The sequence below is a fragment of the Hylobates moloch genome, unplaced genomic scaffold (genome assembly GCF_009828535.3).
Source record: "Hylobates moloch isolate HMO894 unplaced genomic scaffold, HMol_V3 SCAFFOLD_14, whole genome shotgun sequence".
Classification (NCBI taxonomy): Eukaryota; Metazoa; Chordata; class Mammalia; order Primates; family Hylobatidae; genus Hylobates; species Hylobates moloch.
Window position 1 is genome coordinate 71,451,667 of NW_026652289.1, and position 17,870 is coordinate 71,469,536.

General features: G+C 41.0%; 1 protein-coding gene across 8 annotated transcripts in view; it reads left to right on the forward strand.

Moving 5' to 3' along the window:
- TTBK2 (tau tubulin kinase 2) overlaps positions 1-17,585 on the forward strand; it is a 179,570-nt gene extending 161,985 nt beyond the window's left edge. For all 8 annotated transcript variants that reach the window (XM_058427579.1, XM_032176063.2, XM_032176062.2 and 5 more), the window contains 2 exons: positions 7,138-8,411; positions 14,108-17,585. In XM_058427579.1, coding sequence (XP_058283562.1) covers positions 7,138-8,411; positions 14,108-14,570 — 1,737 coding nt within the window. In that variant the 3' untranslated portion in view covers positions 14,571-17,585. The remainder of the gene's footprint in view (positions 1-7,137; positions 8,412-14,107) is intronic.
- Positions 17,586-17,870: the final 285 nt, after the last annotated feature.

Genomic DNA, 17,870 nt, shown 5'->3' on the forward strand with positions numbered 1-17,870 from the left:
AGAAATGTCTCTGTAGACCATTTGCCCATTTTCTAATGAGATGTTTTTCTTTTCTTTTCTTTTCTCTTTTTTTTTTTTTTGGCTGTTGAGATGTTTGAGTTTCTTACATATTCTGGATATTAATCCCGTTAGATGAATAGTTTGTAGATATTTTCTTCCATTTTGTAGGTTATCTTTTCACTCTATTGACTGTTTCCTTTGCTGTGAAGAAGGTTTTTAGTTTGATATAATCCAATTTATTTTTGTTTTTGTTGCCTGTGCTTTTGAGGTCTTATTCGTAAAGTATTTTCCTAGACTAGTGTTCTGAAACATTTACCCTATGTTTTCTTCTAGTAGTTTTGTAGTTTCAGGCCTTGCATTTAGGTCTTTAATCCATTTTGAGCTGATTTTTATATAAGGTGAGAGATGGGGGTCTAGTTTCATTTTTCTGCATGTGGCTATCCAGTTTTCCCAGCATCACTTATTGAAGAGACTGTTCTTTCCCCCAGTGAATGCTGTGGTGCCTTTGTCAAACTCAGTTGGCTGTAGATAAATGGATCTATTTCTGGATTCTCTGATCTGTTCTGTTGGTCTGTGTGTCTATTTTTATGCCAGTACCATGCTGTTTTGGTTACTATAGCTTTGTAGTATAATTTGAAATTAGGTAGTGTTATACCTCCAACTTGTTTTGTTTTCTTTTGTATTTTTGCTTAGGATTGCTTTAGCTATTTGGGGTCGGATTGTTTGTCTATTTCTGAGAAAAATGTCATTGGTATTTTGATAGGGATTGCATTGAATCTGTAGCACTTCAGATACTATAGGCATTTAAACACTATTAATTTAGCTATATTAATTCTTCCAATACAAGAGCATGAGATTTCTTTCCATTTTATTGTATGTCCTCTTCAATTTCTTTCATTAGTATTTTCTGGTTTTACTTGTGGAGATCTTTCACTTCTTTGGTTAAATTTATTCCTAGTTATTTTATTTGTTAAGCAAACAAATAAAATACAGAAAATCTAGTAGATCCTGTAGGTTTTCTTCATTAAAAAATTTGATTTTTGTCTGCCTGAGTTATTCAAAAGACCTGTCTTCGAATTCAGAAATTCTGCCTGGTCTAGTCTGTTGTTGAAGCTCTCAATTGTATTTTTTATTTCATTCATTGAATTCTTTTTTTGTTTGTTTGTTTTTGTTTTTGTTTTTGAGACAGAGTCTCGCTCTGCCACCCAGGCTGGAGTGCAGTGGCGTGATCTCAGCTCACTGCAACCTCTGCCTCCTGGTTCAAGCAATTCTCCTGCCTCAGCCTCCTGAGTAGCTGGGATTACAGGTGCCCACCACCACACCTGGCTAATTTTTGTATTTTTAGTAGAGATGGGGTTTCACCATGTTGGCCAGGCTGGTCTCAAACTCCTGACCTCAAGTGATCTGCCCACCTTGGCCTCCTAAAGTGCTGGGATTATAGGCGTGAGCCACCACACCTGGCCCATTTAATTCTTTAGTGCTAAGATTTCTTTGGTTCTTTTTTATGATATCTATTTCTGTTGAATTTCTCATTGAAATCATGAATTGTTTTTCTGATTTAACTGAATTGTCTATCTTTATTCTCTTATATGTCACTGAGTTTCTTTAAAATTATTATTTAGATTTTTTTTCTGGGATTTTGTATAATTCCTTATGATTGGGGTCTTTTACTGGAGAATTATCGTTCCTTGGGTGGTGTCATATTTCCTTGCTTTTTCATGTTTGATGTGTCCCTATGTTGATTTCTATGCATCTGGTAGAACAGTTGACTCTCCAAATTTTATGGAGTAGATTTCATAGGGAAAGACTTGAGTCTTGGGGTATCAGTTGGGTGTGGTGCCGTCACTTTGATGCAAGGTGGATGCAATAGTGTAGTCTTCATGCAATTTCTTCAGCTGTAACCCATGCTGGTGATGTTTGCAAGTGTCTCTGTGGCCTAAGGTGAGAGTTTGTGGCAGTGTTGGCATGATTTTTCTGAGTGTGGTCTCACCAGGCTGCTTCTCAGGTCAGGGTCTGCATGTGCACACAAGTGGGTCAGCCAGTTTGGAGTCTGGCTCACTGGGGTTGGGGCCACAGTGCTGTTACTCTGGCCAGGGGCATGGGCTCATGGCTGCTGGGCTGGGCTGGGAGGCATACCTGCCAGGGGCAGGCTCAGCAGGCTGTTTCTCAGGTCCAAGGCACAGGTGTGCAGTCGCTCAGCTGGCCTGGGGGTGTAACTGCCAGGAGCTGGCCTGAGCCAGCTGGCCCTGAGTGCTGGCAAATACACTGACCTGAAGGTGGGTCAGCTCCTCAGGGGTTTGGAAGCCTCTCCTGCTCAAGGGTGTGTCTGCCCTGTGTGGGACTGCCAGACTGTTTCTCTACCTGGAAGTGTGCATGGCATGGGTTAGTTTTCCTGCTGTGCAGGACTCGAATCACAGCTGATCCTGAGCCCAGGCTCCAAGCACTCAGGGTCATGACATTGTAGCCACCAGCCACCTGTGTGAGCTTGGTGGAATGAAGATGGAGCCCAAGGGCTGGAGAGGTGCAGTGGCTTCTGACTCCCGGCACAGGGTACACTCCAGAAGTGGCTCTGGCCTTAGGGTGGCACTAAGCTGTGGCAGCTTGGCTCACGGGTGGGTGGGAATGCTCACCTTGTTCTCCTAATCTGGAGCAAAGCAGCTGTGTGAATTTTTAGCAGCTCTCCAAACTAGACTCCAGGCTCGCAAGGACTGTTGGTTTCTCTTGTAGTAATGATTGTAGGTGTTTGCAGTGGCAGTGAGGGCTGATGAGGCTGTTCTGCTTACCTTTTTCCCACAACAGGAAGTCCTTCCTGACTCCAGCCCAATCTGGGCTTGGGTAACAGGGCAGCAGAGGCTGGGTGCCTCCATGCTGCCTTCTTGGGCTTCTTCTTTTTTTTTTTTTTTTGAGATGGAATCTCGCTTTGTCACCCAGGCTGGAGTGCAATGGCGCCATCTTGGCTCACCGCAACCTCCGCCTCATGGGTTCAAGTGATTCTCCTGCCGCAGCCTCCCAAGTAGCTGGGATTACAGGCATGTGCCACCACACCCGGCTAATTTTGTATTTTTAGTAGAGACGGGGTTTCTGCATGTTTGTCAGGCTGGTCTTGAACTCCTGACCTCAGGTGATCTGCCTGCCTCAGCCTCCCAAAGTGCTGGGATTACAGGCGTGAGCCACCGTGCCCAGCTGTAATTTTCAACATTTCTATAAAGTATTATATAAAGCTGCTTTAGACAAAAAAGGTCTGTGGTAGAATTTGAATGGCTGAAATTTAACTTCTTAATAGGCCAGGCTGTATTAGGTGCCAATAAATTATTCTATGTATATCTCTGCTCAATTATTTGTCTTTGTCAGCAAACAAAAATGAGACATAGAAATTTCAGGCCGGGCGCAGTGGCTAACGCTTGTAATCCCAGCACTTTGGGAGGCCGAGGCGGGCAGATCACGAGGTCAGGAGATCAAGGCCATCCTGGCTAACACGGTGAAACCCCATCTCTACTAAAAAATACAACAAATTAGCCAGGCGTGGTGGCGGGTGCCTGTAGTCTCAGCTACTCGGAGAGGCTGAGGCAGGAGAATGGCATGAACCTGGGAGGCGGAGCTTGCAGTGAGCCGAGATTGCGCCACTGCACTCCAGCCTGGGCGACAGAGCAAGACTCCGTCTCAAAAAAAAAAAAAAAAAAAAAGAAATTTCATATACCACATTCTTTTCATTTGGAAGAAAGGCTATTTGGAATGGATGTTGAATTTCGCAAATTATCTTAGTAACATTACAATCCTTGAGAGAAAAGTAAAAGGATAATTTGTAAGTTAAAATCCAAATGGTAGTTGGTTTGCAGCTCATTGTTTCTCACTAGTGGCTAGTTTGAAATATAGGGTGACTGAAAAATAGTGAGGCTGCTTTACCTGAACCATTAAGTAAGACACTAATTTTGGTCAAACTTAGTACTAGGCACTGATAGAACTAAGAAACTATGAAAGAAATGGAAAATATTGAGATCCTTTTCTGATTCTTTAGAAAGATGTACATGATACAATTATAGAACAGAAGAAAGGAAATGATTGGATTAATGCCATAATGAAATGTTTGTGAATTATGGAAATTAAAGCTATAAAAGATGCATATGGCTTACTGGCAGATTATTTGGTCCATTTGCAGAGCGCCCCAAGTATGAGAACTGCTTTTATGTCTTTATAGTTTAAGGAAGCTATTTGCAGCTACACTTAGAATTAGCTTTCTCTTCTCTATACTCAACTACTGATCCTAGGTTTTCTCCTTTTATTTTGTCAGATAATGTTATTGCAGACTCAGTTTCCCAACTTTGAGAGTGTGTAGTACATGTCAGTAGGCTGTACTGTGCTGTGCACAACTTTCAAAATCCTGAAGTCCTATCTATGACTTCTTGGCTGTGTTTTTCCTCATTTGTGAATTTGTATTAGTAATAGTACTCTGACCGGGCACAGTGGCTCATATCTGTAATCCCAGCACTTTGGGAGGCCTAGTCAGGGAGATCTCTTGAGCGCAGGAGTTCAAGACCAGCCTGGGCAACATAGTGAGACCCTGTCTGTGCAAAATTTTTTTTTTTAATTAGCTGGTGTGGTGCTGCATGCCTATAGTCTCAGCTACTTGGGAGTCTGAGGTGGAAGGATTGCTTGAGCCCAGGAGTTGGAGGCTGCAGTGAGCTGTGATTGCACCACTGCACCTAGCCTGGGTGACAGAGCAAGACTCTATCTCTAAAAATAATAATAATAATTAAAAAATGATAATAGTGGCCGATTAAAATATAAAGAAGCTATGAAATGGGGTTTGTAAAAATGATCTGGGAAATATGAAATTTAAAGTACTATAGAAATATATGAGAGTAGTTTGTGCACAGTTTATCATAATTGCTCAGAATCTTTTCAAGAAAAATTCTCCCATCTGGTGATTCATATATATATTTTTTATTGTTATTGGTTTGGTGTTTTGTTTTTTGTTTTTTTTGAGGCGGGGTATTGCTATGTTGCCCAGGCTGGTCTCAAAACTCCTCGGCTCAAGCAATCTTCCTGCCTCAGCCTCTTGAGTAGCTGGGATTACAGGTACAGGCCACCATGCTTGGCTCATATATATTTTCTATGTATAAAATTGCCACTCTTTTTTTTATACCATATGTATGTACACATTTATATCCTGAATCTAAAATGAGTTAGTCTCAGAACTGTAGAAATTAACCCTAGCTTCAATCTCAGAAGACCAGTGGAGTTTTTTGTTTGTTTTGTTTTGAGACAGAGTGTCGCTCTGTTGCCCAGGCTCGAGTGCAGTGGCACGATCTTGGCTCATTGCAACCTCTGCCTCCCAGGTTCAAGCCATTCTCCTGCCTCAGCCTCCCAAGTAGCTGGTATTACAGGCACCCGCCATCACCCCCAGCTAATTTTTGTATTTTTAGTAGAGACAGGGTTTCACCGTGTTGGCCAGGCTAGTCTTGAACTCCTGACCTCAGATGATCCGCCCACTTCAGCCTCCCAAAGTGCTGGGATTACAGGCGTGAGCTATGGCGCTCGGCCTGGAGTATTATTCTTATAGCACTGCTGTGTTCATTTTGACTAATGTACTTAGAATTACATATAATAATTAGGTGACCGGTTTTTTTGTTTTGTTTGTTTTTTTTTTTTTTTTGAGACAGGGTCCAACAGTCTGGCTCTGTTGCACAGGCTGGAGTACAGTGGCATGATCTTGGCTCACTGCATCCTCCGCCTCCCAGGTTCAAGCAATTTTCCCACCTCAGCCTCCCGAGAAGCTGAGATTATAGGCTCCCACCACCATACCTGGCTACTTGGGAGGCTGAGGCAGGGAGAATCACGTAAACCCAGGAGGCAGAGGTTGCAGTGAGCCAAGATTGCGCCATTGCACTCCAGCCTGGGCGACAGAGCAAGACAACATCTCTAAAATAAAAAAAAAATAAATAGATAAATAAAATAAAATAAAATAAAATAAAATAAATAAAATATAAAAATAAAATAAAATAATTGGCCAGGTGTGGTGGCTTACACCTTTAATCCAAGCGCTTTGGGAGGCCAAGGCAGATGGATCACTTGAGCTCAGGAGTTTGAGACCAGCCTGGGCAACAGGTGACACCCCATCTCTACAAAAATGCAAAAATTAGCCAGATGTGGGGGTGCATGCTGTAGTCCCAGCTACTCGGGAGGCTGAGGTGGGAGGATCACTTGAGCCTGGAAAGCAGAGGTTGCAGTAAGCCAAGATCACACCACTACACTTCAGTCTGGGTGACACAGTGACTGTGTCTCAAAAAAAGAAAAAAAAAAACAACATTAGAGAAATCATGAAACATTAGTAAATACCTCTATATGTCTTTACTTGTAGGAATATATAATCATAGTATTTAATAGAATTTATGGAAAACAACAAAATGCATTAAAATTTGGAGTTTTTCAATGAACAATTATTTGCCAATAATTTTTTCCTATAATCCTGTATCTGGATTCTGGCAGGAAATAGATGGCATACTCAAAGGGACTTGGAGAGAATTTAATGTAAGGAATTTTTTACAGATGTATGGGCAGAGTTAAGAGAGCCAGTGGGACCAGCAACAGAGGGAGCCATTCCTACCATGAGTCCTGAAAGGGGAGTAGAAGTGGGTGTTCGCAGAACTTGGCGAGGGTAGTAGCTGAGAGAGAGGCCATAAGAAGGGAGCTGTGGCCAGGATAGTGGAATGTAGCTGTCACCAGTGCCACAGTCCTCAGTGGGGAAGCAAGGAGAATCGTGACCCAGCCCTCTCTTTCCTCTAACCCTCTGATTGCCTGCTGGTGCCATCCATTGAGCAGATCTAACCACAAATCAGAAAGGCAGGAAACCCAGGTGGTGCAGTCTGTAGAAATTAGTCTTCCAGGGCATACAGCACACCAAAGAAGGGGCAGGGATAAACCTACAGGGAGAGACTGTTCTGCACAGTTTCTGAGTAGGGTAGGTTGAGTATCTTTCATTGTTATTCAGAATTGTTCATTTTTCTTATAAGTTGGGCAGACCTGGTCAACATCTGTGTTCTTCCTATAAATTAGAATTTGAGGTGTTAAATCTCAAAGCATGCATCTTTATTGATATTTTACATAATTGCATTTTAATTTTTTCTTCCCCTTCTCCAGATTACAATTCCTAGACCTTCTGTGGCATCTACACAGTCAACTTCAGGAAGCTTTCACTATGGTCAGCAGCCAGAGAAGAAAGATCTTCAGCCCATGGAGCCCACTGTGGAACTTTACTCTCCAAGGGAAAACTTCTCTGGCTTGGTTGTGACAGAGGGTGAACCTCCTAGTGGAGGAAGCAGAACAGATTTGGGGCTTCAGATAGATCACATTGGTCGTGACATGTTACCCAACATTAGAGAAAGTAACAAATCTCAAGACCTGGGACCAAAAGAACTTCCTGATCATAACAGACTGGTTGTGAGAGAATTTGAAAATCTCCCTGGGGACACTGAAGAGAAAAGCATCCTTTTAGAGTCAGATAATGAAGATGAGAAGTTAAGTAGAGGGCAGCATTGTATTGAGATCTCCTCTCTCCCAGGAGATTTGGTAATTGTGGAAAAGGATCACTCAGCTACTACTGAACCTCTTGATGTGACAAAAACACAGACTTTTAGTGTGGTGCCAAATCAAGACAAAAATAATGAGATAATGAAGCTTCTGACAGTTGGAACTTCAGAAATTTCTTCCACAGACATTGACCCACATGTTGAAGGTCAGATAGGCCAAGTGGCAGAAATGCAAAAAAATAAGATATCTAAGGATGATGACATCATGAGTGAAGACTTGCCGGGTCATCAAGGAGACCTCTCTACTTTTTTGCACCAAGAGGGCAAGAGAGAGAAAATCACCCCTAGAAATGGAGAACTATTTCATTGTGTTTCAGAGAATGAACATGGTGCCGCAACCCGGAAGGATATGGTTAGGTCATCCTTTGTAACTAGACACAGCCGAATCCCTGTTTTAGCACAAGAGATAGACTCAACTTTGGAATCATCCTCTCCAGTTTCTGCAAAAGAAAAGCTCCTCCAAAAGAAAGCCTATCAGCCAGACCTAGTCAAGCTTCTGGTGGAAAAAAGACAATTCAAGTCCTTCCTTGGCGACCTCTCAAGTGCCTCTGATAAATTGCTAGAGGAGAAACTAGCTACTGTTCCTGCTCCCTTTTGTGAGGAGGAAGTGCTCACTCCCTTTTCAAGACTGACAGTAGATTCTCACCTGAGTAGGTCAGCTGAAGATAGCTTTCTGTCACCCATCATCTCCCAGTCTAGAAAGAGCAAAATTCCAAGGCCAGTTTCATGGGTCAACACAGATCAAGTCAATAGCTCAACTTCATCTCAGTTCTTTCCTCGGCCACCACCAGGAAAGCCACCTACAAGGCCTGGAGTAGAAGCCAGGTAATGCTGTATGCTCTCCCTGTGTTAAGTGTGTAACACCATTTCTATATCTGCTTTATCGTAGTCCACCAATGGCATCATTTCTGTGTTGCCCCCTTCTCAGTTTCTTTCTTTCCTGCCTTTCCCAGGCCTTACAGCCTAGTGCAGTGGAAGTAATCAGATTGATCCAGGTTAATTATTTTTTCCAATTTATTGTGGTAAAATACACATAACATAAAATTTAGCATTTTAACTTTTGTTTGTTTTTGAGACAGAGTCTCGCTCTGTCATGCAGGCTGGAGTGGAGTGACTCAATCTCAGCTCACTGCAACCTCTGCATCCTGGGAGGTTCTCTCGTGCCTCAGCCACCCAAGTAGCTAGGATTACAGGCACCTGCCACCACACCAGGTTATTTATTTTATTTTTTTTAAACTAGAGACAGGGTTTCACTATGTTGGGCAGGCTGGTCTCAAACTCCTGGCCCCAAGTGATCCACCTGCCTTGGCCTCCCAAATTGCTGGGATTACAGGCTTGAGCCACTGTGCCCAGCTGTATCTTAATCATTTTTAAGTGTACAGTTCAGTGGTATTAAGTACATTCACATTGTTGTGTTACACTTAATATTCTAAAGTTATAACACTTTCATTTGGATTTATATCAGCTTAACTTCAATATCATGCAAAAACTCTGCTCCTTTCAGTCTCCATCTCCACTCCTTTCAGCTGTTGATGTTACAAAATTACATCTTTATACATTGTGTGTTCAAACACATAAACTAATAATTTTTAAAATGCATTAATCTCTTAAATTATGTTAAAAAAGTGGAGTTTTAATTGTCCATGTGTTTGCCTTTATTAATATCTTTATTTCTTCATATGGCTTCAAGTTCCTATGTGGCGTCCTTTCATTTCAACCTACAGGACTGTCTTTAGCATTTCGTGCAAGGCAGGTCTGGTGGTAACAAACTCCCTTAGCTTTTATCTGAGAATGTCTTAATTACTCCCTCATTTTTGAAGGACAGTTTTGCCAGATATAGGATTCTTAGCTGACAGTTCTTTTAGTATTTTAAAAGAAGTACTTTAAAGTACTAAAGTACTTCCAGCCTCAATGTTTCTGATGAGAAGTGTTCCGATAATTTTTTTGAGAATCTCAAGATTCTCTGTCTTTGTCTTTTGACAGTTTGATTATAATGTGTCTCATTGTGGGTCTCTGAGTTCATCCTACTTCGAGTTTGTTGAGCTTCTGGGATGTTGTATATTCATATCTCTTATGACTTTTGGGGAGTTTGCAGCCATTTTTTTTTTTAAAGTATTCTCTCTGCCTCTTTCTCTTTTCTCCTTCTGGAAATCCCACAGTGTGCATGCAGGTCTGCCTGATGGCCCCACAGGCCCTTTATTCTCTGTTTACTTTTCTTTACTCTTTTTTTTTCTGTACCTCAGACTCAATACTTTCCATTGTCCTGTCTTCAAGTTTGCTGATTTTTTCTTCTGCCTGCTCAAATCTGCTTTCGAATCCGTCTAGTGAATTTTTTATTTTAGTGATTGTACTTTTCAGTTCCAAATTTTTTTTGGTTCTTGTTAGGTTTTCTGTCTCTTATTTATATTTCCATTTTGTTCATACATTGTTTTCTTGACTTTCTCCATGTCTTTCTTTAGTTCTTCAAGCATCCTTAAGACAGTTGTTTCAAAGTCTTTGTCTAGTAGATTTGCCATCAGGTCTTTTTCAGGTACAATTTCTGTTGATATATTTTTTTCTCCTTGGAATGGACCATACTTTCCTGTTTCTGTGTGTGTTTTTTGATTTTTTTTGTTGAAAATTGGATATTTGAATCTAATAATGTGGTAACTCTGAAAATAAGATTTTCCCCTTTCTTCGGGGTTTGCTGTGGGTTGTTTTTGTTTCTTTTTGTTTTTGAGACAGGGTCTCACTCTGTCACCCAGGCTGGAGTGCAGTGGAATAATCATGACTTATTGCAGCCTCTAACTCCTGGGCTTAAGTGATCCTCCTGCCTCAGCCTCCTGAGTAGCTGGAACTACAGGTGCATGCCAGCACACCTAGCTAATTTGTTTGTTTGTTTTTTGATGGTTGTAGACTGTCTCTGTGCTGAGGACCAGCCTGAGATGTAAACCTAAGGTCTCAGACCTTTTCTAAGCCTGTACTTTTTCCTGGCTAAGCATAGTAGCTTTCTGATTTCCCCAGTATATGTGGTTGGTTTTGAATATACAAGTCTTTAATATCTGGCTCCAAAGAAGGGAAAAAAGAAAAATGAGGGAAGGAAAAAAAGAGGACTGGCCCCTTTAATCCCCTAGCAGTCACTTCAGCCAGAGGAGAACCAGTTTGTAACAATGGGGAAAAATGAAGAGTTACTACCTACCTCTTTCTCTGCTCTTCTGTGATCAGAAGCAGCAATGAGTAATCAGAGCACAGATCCCCAGTAATTGGAGGACAGGGTTCTTTTTGCCCACCTGATTCTTGTAAGCTGTGTGCAAACTGCTCCAGAAATAAGTGCACAGCTGCCTGCCACGGGGCCGGGAATAGGGGATGGGTAGCTGTTACTGAGCTAAGATCTGAAATAGACTAAAATTAACGGTAATTGACAGTCCAAGCCTTCTCCTGGAAGTTGCAAGCCTTCGGTAGACTCCAGATTTCCAAGATAATTACATCAGACAGATTCTGCCAGTGCAGTTGCCTAGGTGGGGAGACAGATTCCTAGTGCTTCCTACTCTACTGTCTTCCCAGAATCTTCTCTGATCCAGGTTAATTTTTGGCTCTCCCACTTTCTAGCAGTAAGAACCTCCATTTCCTCATCTATGGAATGGGCAAAATATTTGCTTAATAGTTTTGGGAGAATGAAACAAAGTGACATACATCTAGGACTTGGTACATTGCTTAGCATGTAATAAAGATTATGTCTGTCTCCAGTTGCATTTTGATGATCAGCAATTTTCTAGCTTTGTTCAGTCAGAATCCCATTATGTCCCATAATGCCATTATGATGTCAAATGCTAGTGAAGAATACATTGTCTGTGATTTGATAAATGGACCCTGGTAACAGTGCTGTTTATCTTGATTATAATGAATTAAACCAAAAAAATCCTATACATTTCCCTAGGTCTGATGTTATATACAACCATACATAGTAAAGATACTGCTTTAGTATCTACTGCATGCTATACTTTTTATTTAAATATTATCATGATATATTTGACCACACAATGTTTATATTTTGAGGAAGAGGGGAAAATATTGTGAGGTGGTAAACCAGTGAAGAGTGCTTTCCAGGGCCAAATGTGGTGGCTCACACCTGTAATCCCAGCACTTTGGGCGGCTGAGGCAGGCAGATTGCCTGAGCCCAGGAGTTTGAGACCAGCCTGGGCAACATGGTGAAACCTCATCTCTACAAGAATTAGCCAGGCACGGGTGCTACACAGCTGTATTCCCAGCTACTTGGGAGGCTGAGGTGGGAGGATCCTTCTATGAGTTGTTGTCTGTGTTCATGTCAAAACATTCTATTGGGTTACTTTTTTTTTTTTTCTTTTGAGACGGAATCTTGCTCTGTCGCCTAGGCAGGAGTGCAGTGGTGCGATCCCGGCTCACTGCAACCTCTGCCTCTCAAGTTCAAGTGGTTCCCCTGCCTCAGCCTCCTGAGTAGCTGGGATTACAGGCACCTGCCACCAAGCCCAGCTAATTTTTTGTATTTTAGTAGAGATGGGGTTTCGCCATGTTGGCCGGGCTGATCTTGAACTCCTGACCTCAAGCTATCCACTCACCGCAACCCCCCAAAGTGCTGGGATTACAGGTGTGAGCCACCATGCCCTGGGTTACTTTCTGTAACTAACCCCCTTCTCTGCAAATTATATTGAAGATATTTTATCCTAGTCTGAAGTTTAACTTGGGTTGTAGTGCCTTTTGTTTGAAAGAAAAGTTTAGTGTTCATGGAACTGAACATTTTTCATTGTTTTATATCATGCATAGGAAGGTCCTTCAACCCTAATATTTTTTTAAAAGGTAGTAATTTCCAGTACCCTTATAGTTTTTTGCTTTGTGTATAAATTTATTGTCGATCTAAAGTGTATCATTATATATGATGTGAAGTTTTTTTCCAAGTAGTTAGTGATATCGCAGTACTCATTTCCCATAGAAACATGGGGATCTTTTTGGATTCAGTGCTCTGTTCCGTTCATTTGTCTATTCCTTTGCTATATACTTTCCATTACCATAGTTTTATTATTAGAGGGGCCCTAGGGTCCTTCTCACTACATAATTTGGCATTGCCACTAAAATATATTGTAGACTGCTTTATAGCAGGCCCTCCCCACCCCAGGGCTGCACGGCAGGAGGCATTACCGCCTAAGCTCCGCCTCCTATCAGATCAGCAGTGGCATCAGATTCCCATAGGAGCGTGAACCCTCTTGTGAACTGCACATGGGAGGGATCTAGGTCTTGCGCTCCTTGTGAGAATCTAATTAATGACTGATGATCTGGGGTGGAACACTTTCATCCTGAAACCATCCTTGCCCCTCCTCCCCACCCCCGTCGTGGAAAAATTGTCTTCCACGAAACTGGTCCTTGGTGCTAAAAAGGTTGGGGACCACTGCTTTGTAGTTTATAAAAACACTTTTATATGTTCCATTTTCTTTGATTCTTAGGCCAAACCAGAAAGACATTTAGGACAAAGAAGACATTTGCTATTCATATGAATACTCTTAGAATTCTGAGGCCCAAGGGCCGGGGTGCTACAGTTCATGCTTGTAATCCCAGCACTTTGGGAGGCTGAGACAGGAGGATTGCTGGAGCTCAGGAGTTTGACACCAACCTGGGCAATGTGGCAAAACTGTCTCTACACAAAATACAAAAATTAGCCAGGCATGCCCTACAGGTGCATACCTGTCATCCCAGCTACTCAGGAGGCTGAGGTGGGAGGACTGCATGAGCCCAGGAGGTCGAGACTACAGTGAGCTGTGATCATCCCACTGCACTTCAGCCTGAGTGACAGAGCAAGACCCTGTTTTCAAAAAAAAAAAAAATCTGAGGCCCAAGCTCAGTTGCTAGTATGGGGTGGGCAGTCAGTTCCAGCGTCCACCCTCCTTAATCCCAGACTATTGACAGGAATAGAAACTGAGGTCCACAGAAATCAATGACTACTCTTTCCTCTTGGAAATTATTAAATGAGTGGAATGTATATTTATCTGTAGTTCCTCCTCTTGCTGAGTGTAGTTCATGTTGAAGACTTAGGGGTGACAGATCCTTGGCAGAAAAAAAGAAAATTAAAAAAAAAAAAAACACTTACATTGTGGGATTTCGTGTTTGTAGGATTCCTGTCCTAACATCCTTACACAATATGGTTTACTGTCTGTCTTATGTGCTAACATGCTAGAGACAGTTAGTTAAATTCATCTGAAAATTAGCAGAATAAACATGGCATAGGAGGAAGGGAACAAATACCATTTAAGGGCTTCTTCATGGCAGATGTTCATCTACGTACTTGGGTCACTACCCTTGGTCTGTTCAGTGACCCTGTGAGATAGACAGTATTCCCACTGAAAGCAGGGAGAGATTAAAGAATTTGTCCAGGGTCATACAACTAGTATATGACAGAGTAACCCTGTATCCTGTTAGTCTATTTTCTGATTTCTACACATTCACATTATGATTTTGGGACATTGTGACTTTTTGGGCACACTTGAATTAAAATATATTTTCTCTGTTCTTTTAAGGCTACGCAGATATAAAGTCCTAGGGAGTAGTAACTCCGACTCAGACCTTTTCTCCCGCCTGGCCCAAATTCTTCAAAATGGATCTCAGAAACCCCGGAGCACTACTCAGTGCAAGAGTCCAGGATCTCCTCACAATCCAAAAACACCACCCAAGAGTCCAGTTGTCCCTCGCAGGAGTCCCAGTGCCTCTCCTCGAAGCTCATCCTTGCCTCGCACGTCTAGTTCCTCACCATCTAGGGCTGGACGGCCCCACCATGACCAGAGGAGTTCATCCCCACATCTGGGGAGAAGCAAGTCACCTCCCAGCCACTCAGGATCTTCCTCCTCCAGGAGGTCCTGCCAACAGGAGCATTGCAAACCCAGCAAGAATGGCCTGAAAGGATCCGGCAGCCTCCACCACCACTCAGCCAGCACTAAAACCCCCCCAGCGAAGAGTAAGCCAGCCAGTAAACTCAGCAGATAGGAGCCAGGCTGCATCTCTTTGAAAGGTGTGAGATCTTCCTCCTAAACCTGATGCATGTGTGTCCCTGTACTGTCTGTGTAAAAAAATCAGTGTTGATCTTCTCTTGCAAAAGAAAGTAACATGATCAATTAGTTATAGGAAGACAAAAATACATGATAAGGAATTACCTAAGGCAGGCAGCAAGTAGATTAGGAATCAATGTCTTTGTACAAGAAGGAAAAATAGAGCAAAAATCCAAGGGGGAGAAACTCACTAAAATGAGCTCTCATTTTTTAAGCTGCCTTTGAAACAAAAGAGTTGAGGATAGGAGATAGAATGGAATTTTAGGGGGGTTGCCTAATTTTTTTAAGCCTCAACTCGAAGATTATATAGCAAAAGTGAAACTTCTTGTTTGTTATTTTCATTCAAAACTTTCCCACCCTGGAGAGTCATTGATCAGATTATGTAAGAAGTCTGTTGCCAGGGAGCCAGTACTCATGTATATTTGGCTTGTGTGTTTATTTTGTGTATTGAGAATGAACACCTTTACTTTGCCTCATTCCTAGTACCCTCCCTGGAGTTCAGATTTTTTTTACAGTTTAGTATGTCTCATCTGATTCAATCTCTCTGCTTTTATTTTATGGTCCTAGTTGTACTGTCAAATCCAATTACTTTTTTTTAGGTCCCTGATTTTTTTTTTTTTTTTTAGAGCAACAGTTCTTAACATACTGCATTTTTATTATGAAAAATAAGAAACTTAAGTAAAGGAAAGAAAAGTCTAACTAGAGCTATTTTCCAGGCTTTAGTGTTTAGGGAGAGAAAGAAAGTGTGGGGTAATAGCCTTCAAGATAGAAGATGTCCCTTCATCCCTGTTAAGTGTCCTCCTTTAGAAACTTGAGTAGAAGGAAAACTGACCAGAGTAGACTGCTTCCTTAAGTCTTCTGGGTTCCAACTGTTTGTAATATCAGCCTCCAAGATGATACGAGGGAAGCACAATGCTTTGGACTGTGACTTGAGATTTAGAAATAAATTAGATATATTATTGAGGCTTAGAATCCTCAAACTTTGTATTTTATACATTTAACCAATAAGGAATTAATATCTGGGGAAATAAATTTAGGCAAATATTTCTTTTTTAATGTTTTGTTACCTGCTTCTCCTGTGTTTTAGTTCAACATTTGGGCTTCTTGGCCTGATTTTCATACAATCTCAATTTACGAAGCTATAAAGAGGAAGATATTTGTTCTAATCTCACTCTTCTAATAGGAATCAGGCAAAATGAAAGTCTACCAGACTTTTAAACTGGGCTGTTTTTATACTCTCTAGGTGTTTTGTGTTGTAAAGACCTTATTAAGGTCAGGTAAATTGGTCTGCTTGCTGTTGAAATTTGCCTTCTAGCAAACATCTGTGCTTTCTGTTTGACCTTGTATTTGCTGCCAAACCTAATACAGTTGAATTGGGAAACAAAAAAAAGGAAAGAAATATATTTCCTCCCCAAGTGAACATCTTCTAATGCTGCATCAAAGCTGCCCTGAAGCTGCACTGAACTTCTCTTGTTCTCTTTGTCTGTGTTGAGCTTTTTAAAAAAACAAACTCAAAACACTATTGAGGCATATAACGTCTCTTATAAGAAATGTAGCATAGTGTGGAATCTTAATTTCTCTCCAGTTTCAAACACTACAGAGGAATGCAATAGATAAGACATATTTGCTGTTTATCTAAAGCAACTGTAATATTGGAAGACCAGTCCTTCTGTATTATATTGTATAATAGTTGCTATAACACTACTTGCATGTCTTCATGGTAAATTATATAAATATTTATAAATATATAGAGAGACATATCCTTATATAGACTCATTCTTTGTTATTCTCCATTTGTAATTTCGAGATCACAGATGGCGAAATTCCTTTTCTATTGTGTGCCTCATGTACACTTGGGCCTTGCCTATCTTCATTTTCTGAAACTATGTTCTTGGCATGTGACACCTCAGAGTCTTCTTGCCTTCCCTGTGTACAATGCAAGGGTGGGCAGTATTTAACAAGCCACGATAGGTTATTTAATTTTCATTTCAAAAAGATTTTAATAGGGAAAAAATTACAGGGACATGCTTGTAATACTGGTTCAAAGATTTGTCATGTTAATCACATAGTTCTCTCCTTATAGTTAGAGTGGATAAACTGGGATGATAATGGTGAGTCTGATAGATTTTTAAAACATTTCTTAAAAAATGCCATTCTACTTTCCTCTTTTCATCTCACTTTTTTTGCAGGGGGTTGGGGGAATAATGAAGAAATTATCATATTTCTGTTGCATTAGCTAAATTGTGCTAAAAGTAGCTAGCTTTAAATCCCGACCCCTTTAGTCGGAAATATGCTAGTAGTAATCATTGGAAAAGCTGATGTGGCTACAACTGTGGTACGTGTGTGTGATTTTATTTCTTATTGGCATTTCTCTGCTGGCAGTTGGAACTGACAGTGATGGGAATGTGGCAACTGAATGTTTTCTCTCTTTCTTGGTTCCTTCCATTTTTATCTCAACTTTTCCAGTGTGTTATCCCCTTTTCTAAATGGCATTGACAAACTCATCAAGATCCAGAGATAAACAGTCTCATCGTGTAAGAATATTTTATTTTGCATGTAGAGGAAAGAATTAACCAAAGACATTTCTGCTCTGATACTTTCAAAAGAAAACAGACTAATTATATTATAAGTGGGATCAGTAGGTCTGCTTGTAAGTATTGTCCTGTGTGGAGATTTACTTTGTGGTTTTTACACGCATAGTTTGTGCTTTTAGATGTCTCTCAGGTGAAAAATAGAAGTTGGCAGCCCTGAGCAAGCACCTGTGACACAGGGCTTTTTATTTTAGTTTTAAAGTATGATATAGAGAATGAGGTTTTTGGTTGGATTTGGTTTGGTTGTGTTTTTTAGTTCTTTATTTTTTATTTGGGGGTTCTCTTAGTGATGGCATATTTCAGGTTTCAGTAACATAGATCAAGTAATTTTAAACCAATTTGGTTATTCTACCTAAGATGAGGGACATGGCTATTAAGGTCAAGCCAAACTATACTAAAAGTAGTATAGGGCAGCAGTTAAAATTATCTTTTGAAAATCAAGTATTACCTGGTTTCTTCTGTCACAACAGAATAGCTGGTTACCTAGTCAGTCACAGTTGCCCTTGCCTTCCCTTGTTAGTCCCTGGAGGTACTTGAGTGGAACAGAAGGTAGAATTAGCAACAGCTCAATCACTTTAGGTAGCGTTTCTCCTGAATTCTGCTGCCAAATCCCCAGGGTATATGGATTGGTTGAAATAGTAAAATCA